Source organism: Cavia porcellus, unplaced genomic scaffold (assembly GCF_034190915.1).
Source record: "Cavia porcellus strain 051 isolate PalLab524CR breed Dunkin Hartley unplaced genomic scaffold, mCavPor4.1 scaffold_21, whole genome shotgun sequence".
In the NCBI taxonomy this organism is placed as follows: domain Eukaryota; kingdom Metazoa; phylum Chordata; class Mammalia; order Rodentia; family Caviidae; genus Cavia; species Cavia porcellus.
The window spans coordinates 15,573,502-15,585,907 of record NW_026947504.1 but is presented as its reverse complement, the minus strand read 5'-3'; the positions used below and the strand labels follow the sequence as shown (position 1 = coordinate 15,585,907).

General features: G+C 36.4%; 1 protein-coding gene across 4 annotated transcripts in view; it reads right to left on the bottom strand.

The window, feature by feature from the left end:
- Fbxo38 (F-box protein 38) overlaps positions 1-12,406 on the bottom strand; it is a 45,814-nt gene that overhangs the window by 17,837 nt on the left and 15,571 nt on the right. For all 4 annotated transcript variants that reach the window (XM_003477334.5, XM_013141078.3, XM_005006980.4 and 1 more), the window contains 7 exons: positions 11,417-11,554; positions 10,255-10,392; positions 7,776-7,869; positions 6,026-6,156; positions 2,846-3,016; positions 1,169-1,311; positions 96-309 (listed from right to left, as the gene is read on the bottom strand). In XM_003477334.5, the coding sequence (XP_003477382.2) occupies positions 96-309; positions 1,169-1,311; positions 2,846-3,016; positions 6,026-6,156; positions 7,776-7,869; positions 10,255-10,392; positions 11,417-11,554 (1,029 nt within the window). The remainder of the gene's footprint in view (positions 1-95; positions 310-1,168; positions 1,312-2,845; positions 3,017-6,025; positions 6,157-7,775; positions 7,870-10,254; positions 10,393-11,416; positions 11,555-12,406) is intronic.

The following is a 12,406-nucleotide window of genomic DNA, read 5'->3' as shown; positions in this document are numbered from 1 at the left end:
GACAAGATGAAACAGGAAAAATAGGGCGGAGCCAGAGAATATGATCCAAAGGAAAAATTCATTTTTATCTGGAGCTCACAAAAGATCTGGGTTACCGTCGGCTGCAAACTGCTGTTCTCCTGGCTGCAGGTCTTGCCGGAAGTCATTCTCCTCATCTGAGTCATCTGGGTGATGGTGATTGTTGTCGTGTATGTTGGCGTTGTTGTTCTGAGCATTATTATCATTGTCATTGTTGGAGTTCTGGTTGCTAACAAGGGCTGAGGAAACCCCAATGCCTGTGCCTGCACTCAGGCCAACTCGAGCGCAGCCCTAGGGTAAAAACGAACACATTTTATTAATTTCAGTTGGTATACAAAACTTCCTTCTTAATATCACTTCATTTCATCTTTACATACAAACTACTATTTATGCAGTACTTAAAATTTATGAAATATTTTCATATATGCACAAGTCTCATTTAAGGCTCACAATACTTCAAGCAAGATAAAGTATTACTAGCCTGATTTACAGCTGATGAGGTACACAATGGGAAGAGATCTGTCCAATAGCACAGGACCAGTAAGTGCTACAGCTGGGACTTGAAACCCAGGACTCTGACCTCAGATCCTGAGCTTTTCCCATTATATTGCACTGCTTCAACAGGGGGAATGTAACCAATAATAACTGACAAGAGAGAACATAATTAGTTGAAGGATTAAGATTTTATTTCTGTGAAAGTATAGTTCTGGCAAGCAGTTTTAAAATGAAATTTTGTATAACTGGGTAACCTCAGATTTCCCAGGATATAAAAATTAATAGAACAGACTAAGTAAAACATTTGAAGTAACTTCCAACCTGTATTTTAGACTCTTAATCTACAAATAACTATTCTGAGTATTAGTCCTGGTCTTAGCTCCAATTTCCAGCCTCACCCTTACCTTACTTCTGGCAGCCGACAGAGCGCCCCTTAACTTTTCCTTTCTGTTCTCCAGAAAGGCCCTAACTACCCATTTACAAGGACAGGAGGAGGGTTTGCATTATTAAGTGTTTCACTTCCTCGGAGCCTGGCACTAATAGTCTAAGTGTAACACTGTAAGAGCATTATTTGTAAAAACAGAAGATTCACAGGTCGTCTCGTATTCTTCCTTGACTATCAAAACAAAACAAGAAACTCTCAAATGTGACTTACCTTTGGTGGTTCACGAAACATCTGGTCCAGTGAGATAAACTCCAGGCTGGGTAGCAATTCTATAAACTGGCCAAAAGAGTCCAGCTTCAAAGCGTGGCACCGTACTAGGTTGATATCAACCAATCGAGTCCATCTTGAGTGATCTGTTAAAGAAATAACATGACCAAAGTGAACTTAAACACTTCATTATTGGTCACTACAGGTCAAACTTTTTTTCTTTAAATTTTCCTTTATTTTAGGATCTTGAAAATTGTATTACGGTGTTTCTGTACCTAATTTCTGTTTGAGGACTAGATGGCCAGGGAAATATTAACGTGAAACCAAGTCAGCCCTGATTTAAATGTGATGCAGTCAGCAATCTATGTGCCTTTCAACAAGACACTGGATGAAAATATGGCACATTCACTTAACAAAACATCTTGCAGCTACTCCAAGAGAAGGGAAAAAAGCTGAATGTATTTGCTGATATGGAGACTCTCCAAAATATACTTAGTGCAAAAAATAGAGGACAGTATATACATAGTAAGATCTTTTTGTATATATAAATCATTTTTAAAGGCTAAACATGTATAGGCTGTAATATGCACAAAATAATTTGTCCAGAAGAATATATAAGAAACCGTTGATAATGGTTACCTTGAGAAGAGGAGACTTTTCATTTTGTACCTTTCTGTACTGTTTGAAATTTATCAAGTGCATATATTACTTTTATTTTTTAAGTGTTAACAGGAGTTCTGAGTGATGGGATTATAGGCCATTTTTTTGTTTTCTTCTTTATACTCTTCTGTATTTAAGAAAACAAACAAACCAAAAACCCAATAAATGTTATTTTTTAAAAGTGATCTATATCTGCTACATTCTAAAGTTCCTATTTCCCAATAACTTCTTAGTTCACCTGGGCTACTGATAGAATTCAACTTTAGGTAGTCAAGATACGGCTGTTTCTAGTGAGAAACTTGGCAGAGGGCAAGGGTCTTAAGACAGGCCTGAGAGTGCCTTTGTGAGGCTGTGTAAGATGATTTAATAGCAGAGAAGGCTTGTCTGCAGGCAACAGCTTGGGGCTTTGTTTCATTAAAGTGGATCTCATTGAGTCCTGAATCTATTTAAAGATTTCTGATTTTAGGCATTCAAGGGCCTTTAAAAGAAAAAGCAGTGTTACTTTTCAGAAAGAAAAACGAATTCCTACTATTTAGGAAAAATAGAGTATGTGAAAGTCATACTTCTACATATAGGAGGTCAGGCAGGGAGGTTTTCTAGTCAACAGAAAATCTCATGGCAAGTAAAGGATCTGATAAGTCAGCTAAAATTTTTAGATATATGTACATACTTTGTACTGTTAGATGATGTGCCATTTTGAATGTAATTTGGAGAACACAACTATAACATCATATGTGCTAGGTAAAAATTTATAACCTTAAATTTGTATGCCTCACCCAAAAAAAGAGTACATACAGAAAGGGCACCTGAATCTATCACTTGAACACAGACAACTGTAAAAGTTTAAAGAGGCATTGAAAAGGTATCTAACTTGGTTTTATCAAAGGTTCCCAGGACTTTAATGAATGATCCATATACAATATTTACATTGTGCATTAGGAATGTAATCAAATCACAGAGAAAATAAAGACATTATTTCACTATCAATGAAATGTAGCTGTATCTCTAAGCCTGCAATACCTGAAATCCAATTGTATGGGTTATGTAGATGTGGGCAATTATAAATGGCCAGGTACTTGATACAGGAAAAAACTTCATTGACTGCCTTCATTCCTATGTCAGTGATGATACCAGGATTTTCTACCACATCAGCCAAACCATACTTCACCAAATCTGCATTCGCCATTCTACCTAGAACGAAAAATCAGTTTCGAAGAAAGTCAAATTCTTATGTGATGGAGTGTTATCAATTTTGTACCTCAGCTCCCAAAATGAGTAATTTCATATCTTTCATGTTTTAAAATAGGTATTCTGAAGATATGATACCACTTCTTATATAAAACAGAATTTGTACTTTAAAAAGTCAAGAGATAATTAGCATGAAAAAATTATCTCCAACTTTTTAGAAAAGACAAGTAGAAATTCTTAAAAGTTTAACAGATATATTAATGTATAACACATTCAGTATATGGTATTGGTTTATACCATCACGAAGTTTTAGCTTTATGTTGCAAAAAGGAAAATGAAATCTTTAAAAGATCAACTTCTTTATAGTATAAGGATCATGTTTCTGGAGTCTGGTGTACCCAGACACAAGGAAGGGAGAACTAGGAAGTCAGATTCATTCTTTAGCGATACTGCTGGTGAATAAGGTATCTATCTGTCTTTCTAGTCCTTGACATGGACTTCTAACTGCAACCACAGCCAGGGACTTCTAGCACCTGCTGTCTGGTCACATGTGAGGGAGGGGGGCATGTAAAAGAGGATCCTCTGTCTTAGATCCTGCCTTTTGGAGGCACACTTTATCCCTTGTTTTATACTGTAATTTCTCCTACTGGCCTGTCTTTCACTCTCCCAGACAGTTCCCCTAGCTGTGCATGGTGCTGGAAGGACAAAGAGGATTGTTGTTAGTTCAGTTTTGACTTTGGTGTCCACCGTAGTGCTAGGGATCTAACAGCTGAACTAATGTCTTTCATGGCCTTTGAAATCAACTGACAGTATTTAAAAATGGGTGCTCTGGTGAAGTTGTTCTGAGCACTACAAAACTTACACTTTTACCCTTTAACATGTAAAAGTAGTCAATTTACTCCGACCTCCCAAATTCACTCTTCATATAGGTCACTCTTTCCCACTGGTACCCAGCACTAGTACTGATGGCTACTTTTGCAGGTTCCACCTCAATGCACCCTATACAACTCAGCTAAGCTTTAGCCTTCAGATAAGGACCTTTTCTTGCTGGCTGGACCTGAGACAAAACTTGCCTTCTCCTTGGGGTGCAGTAAATCTTGAGCTGATCCTGATTCCTTTGTACTCTATATAAACGCTACAGCCTAACACAGATCCTGAACTGATATCAGTCCTCAGATTACTAATCTGATCCTGCTCTAGAGCTCCCTGTGTGTCACAATTCTTTAGAATCCTTATCAACTGTCACCACTGTATTCACTTTTGTTTGTTTTGTCTTCAGTTCACAGGATAGCTAAAAGAACACGCCATCACAGCCTAAGTGCCACATTCTAATGTATGCATCACTTTTCACTGACTCCTCAGTCATCAAGGAAATACAGTCATTCCTATTTTAAAGGCGAAAAACTACAGGCTTACAGAACTTGTTAAGGCCCCATGATTAAAAACAAGCAGGCCTCAATTTCATCTCTATACAAGGTCTCAGAATAAAGATTAAACAGCTAATTCCTATGACTTTCCTATAAAACTCTGAGAGAAGTTCATGTGAAACAAAAACCCTTCTCTAACTATTCCTCTTTGGGTCATTGATTTTGTCACACCCATCCTCAGTGTCCTCAGCTCATGTCAGTAACTAACACATGCCAGGAACTTCTCTATGTCTAATGCACGGCTACCTGCTCTCCAACACAGCCATCTCCCCCACCGTACCATAAATATCATGTAAACATTGAACTTTTTCTAAAAAAAAAAAGTGACTCAGATTATCCCAAAGGCCACTCCTCTCCTCTGGGAGAGATACCTCAATACCTAAATTACAGAGCAGGAGCAAGTGTGTGAGTGAACAGTGACCTCTTATCTCTCTCAGAATGGTCTCTTACAGTGACCTGGCTCCTCTCCTGAAAGAGAACCCTAGGTCGTCTTTCAAGGAATAGAAGAGAGAATAAATACAAATGTATATATATATGCATGTAAGGTCGAACTACTCAATAAGAGAATGGCATAAAAAAGGCACAAGTTTTAAAAGCCTACTAAATATCAAAGATTATTATTGTATTAAAATATATGAGTGAAACACTTTTGTGCTATTGAAAACATTATGAGGAGAAAATCTGTAAGGAAAAATTTGTTACACATCAGTGTCCACCTATCTCTTCAAATAGATTCCTAACTCAAACACATGCCACGCAGAGACAAGCCTTCAGCTGACCTAAAGGGTGCTACCTTGAAGATACAAAATTTGTTAAAATTTAAGCTTTTGAGAGACACAGAAAATAAAATTATGGAAAGGACACTATATTCAAACTAACATGGCAAGTCACTATACAGGTATTACAGAAACATAGTGAGAACACTAGCAACTCATTTCATAACCAGAAAAACATGACAATAATATTTATCCTTTAATGAAACATCGCTACTATCTTTGCATTTTAAAGCTGTTGTGAAAAAAGGAGATCAGTTTCAAATGATTTCTGTTTTGGTTAGAAAGAATGGTTTGACTTTTTATAATAATCCTGCACCTACACTGAGAACTTCAACCACCACAAAAATCCCACACAGTAACTATTACTGTGACACATATTAGAAGTGAAAGGGGCTAGAAATAAAAGGGTAGCCATGATTTCTAACCTGGACTACTCTGTTAAGAATTAAGCCTCCTTAAGTATTTTATAATGCAAATTAGAGCTAAGGAAAAAATATTATCTGATACGATAGAGTTTAAGAAATGCTGCAAGTTACATGAGAAAGTAATTCTTAAAAAAATGGAAATTTTGGTAATAGAAATTTTCTTGAATTTTTTTATGTCACACTGAAAAGAAGTTTAAACCTGAGCACACATTCAATCCAAAAGGATGAGTTTCTAATTGACATGTGTACTAGAAAAGGCTATGAATAAGCCAGAGCAATTAACGTTAAATAAACACTAGTTTGTTTTGTATTAGAAAAACATGGCACATCCTTATTCAAATTTCAAGTCAGCAATTCTAGGGAGTAACATGAAGTAAGTCTTACTCTGCAGCAAAAACTCATCTACATATCCTAGGTGAAGGGTTTCAAACTGGGGGAACTCCAGTTCTGCCATCTTTAAGGCAGAAAAGACACCATCTTTGGTTAGGGAAGGCTGGATCCGAACTTCATGCAACCTATGAACAAAGAGAAATATGTCAGAATAAAACAAAAATCAACAGATCAGATTCCTCCTGATGTTAGGCTCTGAAAGAAGTTTATAATTTTCTTGAAATGTTACAGATGTCACTAACTTTTCCTTCTCTCCGGTAACATTTTTCAGAGATGTTTTCTTACAGGAATGTTTGCAAAGTATAGGCACATCTTAGGTAGTACTTGAATGACATGGTAAGACTCCTGTATCTTTTCTAAGTATTTTCATAAACATTGTAAGTCAAGATGAGAGTTTGCAAATTGTGGTGGTTAACTGATTGTCAACTGGTGTGGGAACACCCAGTTGAATTGAATCAGTGTGGTTCTGGGTGTGGAAGGCCCAATTTTAGGAAGGCTGCTGTTGGAATGGTATTAAAATGAGACCAGAAGGGAAGGATTTCAGCTGATCTCCTTGAAGGAGCTTGTAACTGCATTTCTTCAGAGTTTAGATGGTTTCCTTCAGAACAGCTCTGGCTGTTTAATTTCTCCAGGGGAGCTTCAGTCTTCATCTTCATCTTGGATGTCACCTCTTTGCTTCCAGTACAGGTATATGAGTCTTCCGGAACAGATCCTTCAGCCTCTGGGAAAATCACTTCAGCACCCAGCACCAGCTGCGGGCCTTTCTGGCAGATCCTCTGGTCTCCCACGGTTGATCCTTTGGCCTCCTGATGAGGACTTGTATGGGAGACTGCCAGGGGCTCCAAGCCACCGACTGGACCCTGCCTGTCTCCGGTGTGCACATGCTCTGCACTCTTCCTCATCCGACTTTAGAAAGCACCGACTCACAACACAACTGATGCTGGTATTTTTTTTTTTAACATCTTTCTTATACTCGTTAACACTTTAATAGAAAATATAGTTCTATAGGGCAGTAACAAACACCTACTTAAACTTGGCCTGTTTTATTTCATTTATATTCTTAATATTCTACTGATAAACACTAAAAGCTGTGTTTTTTAATACACTGAAAAAATTAGTTTATTCAAGTTAAATATAAAAATAAAAGCAAGGTACAATTTTGACAGGTGAGAAGTTGAAAATGTGGCATAAAGTGACTGAAAAACATAGTTTAAAGAAGAAAAAAGAGGCCTGGGGATATAGTTCAGCAGCCTGCCCAGCAAGCACAAGAAGGTCATCAGTTCTACTTCCAGTACCCCCCCCCAAAAAAAAAGATGTCATAAGGTGACATTTGCCAAAAGCCAATTTAAAACACTGATTTCTGAATAGTAAGTACTACTAACAGTTACCACAATTTCAAAAATCATCCAGAGATTGAGCAAACGGCTCTGGGGAGGGCTCCAGACTCCAGGGCTACAATGCCAACTTCTGTTGCATTCAGGCATTTCTAGACTCAGCTGCTTTTCTATGAGACCATTCCCATCCACAGCTGGCTAGGTCTGGAAGCAGCTCAAATGGTCACCAAGTTTACAACTGAGACTACCACTAAATGATATCCAACCTACTATTTAAATAGCTCATTTGCATTTTAAATAAAAACAATATCAAATTTTATACATAATCATATGCACACATCCCTTAAATCATGTAATATAAAAGAAATGTAGTTCTAAGGTAAAAGGTGTAAGGTGAAGAAGAAACATACCTACGGGCAGCAGTGATAATGAGGTAACCAAGATCTACTTCGAGAGCATTTTTGCAAGCTCCCAAAACAATAGTGTGCAAATTCCTGAAACCACCTATAGAAGAAAATAAACGAAAACAGTATTTCTTTGATCACAGCACATTTAATAAGACATTGGTACGTAACAATTATTCTTTTAAATCTACTTTGTTTAGTTCATAGTAGTATCTCAAGATGAACTATGAGTATTAGTTGCCCCCCCAAATGAATTCATACTGATACTCATTCAGATATTCATTCTGAGAATATAACCTCATGGCATCTGGAAATATCAAGAGATTTAAACCAAGCAAGAATTTTCAGTATGTTACAAGCTCATGAAGGAATTATAAAGAAGTAACTCTGACATTTTCTGACCCAATTTTGAATCTGTTATACCGTGAAACAAGACAATACTACCTTAACTTCAATAATTTCATGTTTTAAAAATATCTAAAAGAAGTAAAGCAAGGGAGGAACATGAATTATGGATGTAAAGCTCAATGAATTTTCATCCAGCACTGATTAGCCCATTTTGTACTTTTATAAGTAAAACCACAATGTACTTTACATGATTTTATGAAATTCATCTACATCACTGCCAGTAAGGGTTTAAGTTTGTTCATTCACATTGCTGCACAGTATTCCACTGCTACATTTTGATTACCCATTCTACTGCGGACAGACATGTGGGTTATTTCTATTTTGCATCTGTTGGGAACACTGCTTTTATGAACAATCTCGAGTACATCAACTGGTGAACATATGTATATACTCGTGTTGGGTTTAAAGCCAGGAATGCAACTTGTAATGGGTATGGCTGATGTGAGCACACACTGCTGAACAGCATTTTAAATAAACTATTTGTATCAACTTATGCTCTTACCAGCAATATATAAAAAGGTCTTGCTGCCCCTCCACATTTTAGCCAACTATTCTGCTTGTATTTTCCCAGTGAGTCACATATTGGTGGCAATGTCTGCACTGACAGGTCACACTGGGGTTTAATCTGCATTTTCCTAATGCTTGGTAAAAGTCATCATTTTTTCATGATGACTGGACATACCGATAACCTTCTATGTGAGAGCTTTTTTAATCAAGTCTTTTCTCATTCATTTTTACGCGGTTGTATTCTTTCTCCTTACTAATTTCAGTACAGTCCCATATATGTTGTACATATTCAAAAACCTTTTCCTACTCTATAGCTTTCCTTTCCACCTCTTAATCATGTCTGCTGATACATAAAATTTTTAATCTAAAAGTGATCAAAGTTATCAAATTTTTAAATGGTATGTGTGTTATAGTACCTTGTTCAAGAAATCTTTGCCTACCAAGTTAAGACTTTATTTTTGGTACCAGGAATCAAATTCATTAGCTTGCACTTGCCAGGCAGGCACTGACACTGCTGAGCTATATCCCAGGGCCAAAGTAAAACATTTTTAATCAATGTTTTTAATTTTCACTTTTCCTATTTGGACTGTCTGGACTTGATTTTTGTGTGAGACAAGCTGACTCTTAGTATAATACAAAGTACAGTAGGATCCTTCTTACATATGAATTAGAGAGGAAAATTGTATTTCTCTTTGAGGACCTTACTTAGCTTCTGACACCTCTTTCTAGGTCTTCACTCTAGTGAATGGACCACTGTGACCTTCTTTTCCCGACTCTTATTCTGCTGATTGTGACAATAATCCTGTTGGTCTGGAGAGAATCTGTTCCATTCCTGACTCAATATAATGAAATACACTTATTCCAGACTTAACTGACAAAATCTCTACATATGTACTACTCTTTATTATATCTTACCAGTTTTAACTATTTGTCTATTTATTACCAAGGATACTAGGAGGATTATCTATTTTACCTCATATAGTCAATGATAAAGTTTTAGTTTTCACCTACTTTCTAGCTAGGAAATCTCTGTTGTGGTGGAATAAGATGACTAGCAGCACAAAGTATAACCTGTACTTATCATTATTTAGCTCTACCTAAAGGATCTAAAAATTGAATATTTTTCTTTTAAAATCTGATGGACGGACATAATATCCAAATGATAGGCATAAAAACGTTTTACATACCAGAAAGTATTAAACAAATATTCAGCATCAAACACTATTAATAGTTGAGTTCTTTCTGGAGACTGAGGGTATTCAAATGATATCACTTATCATCAAAGGGTATGAGAAATCCTTGATCCCAATAAAAGGTATTATATTAAGCAATAGGTAACAGCAAGCCAGAAAACATGCTTTATTAATGCTATTGTTGATTTTAAGATATTTTTAGCATGCATAAAAAGGAAATGAGTACTAGCCTATACTCATGGATACTTAGTCTCCAAACGCAATTGCTGACAAGTATTTTCTTTCTAAAAAGATTTGGAAGAGAAGTTAAACAAAAGCTTAATGAACTTTTAAAATTGATTTTTAAATATTTAGTAACTAAAGAAAAACAAAGATACCTGATCTCCAACTGTCTTCCACCACATGCTGGATAAGACCTCCAAGGAAAGGGACGCGAACCATTTCTAAGTGTTCTAAGTTTCGGGCCGAGGACAAGCCTGTTACTAATGGGACATATTTCAAGGAATTTGTGGGCCCTGGGGAGACAAAAAAATCTTTAATGGAATACTGCAAGCTGCCGTAAAAAGGAATTCTCAAATCAACAACTGAAATGAGTAACTTTTAAACTGTCTTAAAATGACAGCCAAACTTTTGGCTCTTTGTGATCTGTAATTCTTATTCAGAAAGAATTAGGGTGTTAGCCATGCACTTATTCAGCACAAAGATTTTTTTATAACAGCAGATATATGTGGTGTTTCTTATACTAAAGTCCAAACTTTATGAGCTCAAAAAAAAAAAAAAAAAAAAGAGAAAAAGTGAAGATGAAAATGTGAGCTTTTACTTAGGTAACAGCCCAACCACTGAAATGTCTCATATGCCCCCAGTGCTGCACCAGGTCCTATGGAAGATCTGAAAAGACACTGTCCTGTTCAGCATGGCCTGCCTACAACTGACATGGAAACAGTGTGAATAATTACGAAATAATCAGAAAGCATCAAGTATCAAAATAAGATCTGCTATATTCCATAAAAAAGAAAAAAGATAATGAGTAAGTTGGAAGGGAAGACCCTGGAGAGAGAGAGAGAGAGAGAGAGAGAGAGAGTGTGTGTGTGTGTGTGTGTGTGTGTGTGTGTGTGTGCAGTAATGAGGAAACACACTGACGTGGAAGCTGTATCACAGTGCCAGACAGTGAATAGGCAGCTGTGAATAGAAAAGAAGGTACACCTTGGAAAGGAGTCAGATATACCATAAAAGCAGTTTAAGATTAATTAGGTCCAACAACCATTTATGGGAGACAAGTAAGAGATCAAAGACAGAAAACAGACTCAAATCCGGAACATATTTCTAAGGAGCACACCGATAGCCTACCATTTTTGTTGCTGTATTTTTTTTTTTTTTTGCCAACATCAAACACGAATCATGTTTCTAATGTCTTCAAAACAATTTATAAAGCAAAAGCAGTAATAGCATAACATAATTTTATCATACTATAGCTATGGAGTTTGCTTTAGAATATTTTTAGAATAGCATGTTTAATCCCACCATAATCGTGACCATTACCTGCACAGTTCCTCATGACAAAAGTTCTTAGGCTGATGCAAAGAAAGTCTTTAAATGGCTGTGGTTTAGTGAGTCTTACCCACTTCATATAAAGATGCCTGAGCATTGGGATACAAGGGATTTCAGGAACATTCACTCCTAAGGACATATATTAAAAAAAAAGATTAACAAGAAAATTGCAAAACTACTCTGCACTGTGTATACAAGTTTAGGAGTTTACTTTTCAAACTGACAATTCACCTCTCAAGGGGAAACACATATAGCCCATCAAATTTGGTTTATTTAAAACAGGCTTGTAAAGAACAGCTCATTATTTTACATTTTTAGAAAAGAATTCAAAAAGTAGTTTTATATTATATACATGTAAGTTTTTCTCATAATGCTGCAACTCTTCCAGAATACATTTACCCAGAAGACAGGCAATGCAAATAGGTTACTGAAGCAAAACTGTGAAGATTTACAGTAGAGAAACTAGAGAAAACGAGGTTCAGATCAAAATGCAAGATGCAGAATTCAGAGTTAAGTTCAGCAAGCTCTCTGCAGATGGCACTGCTGCTGTACTGAGTAGGAGCCCTACAGAGCCCCGTGTCAGACACACCCAGTGACACGTAAGCCTATGCCTAATACACACTGTCCATAAACAAAAGACACAATTATCCATTGCCTGTTGTGCTTACTGATTCACTTTATCACCATCACAGCGTCAAGCTCTTGAATCAATCATATAAATTAATGTATTTCAATAAAACTACCTAAGTACTTAATATTTGCAATGAATTAAGACAGGCAGTGTTAAAAATATAACAAAAGACATAAATGTGGTCTTTGATCTTAAAAACTTATAAACCTAAGACATCCCAGTCTCTAACTAGAATCACTATTTTATCTTATAAATGAAGGGCTGCTAGAACTCTCCACTTTTTTCACAGTTGTGTATGTAAGTCTTATTTTAAGACCTAATCATTATCACTCCTCTTGCCTCTCTTTTAC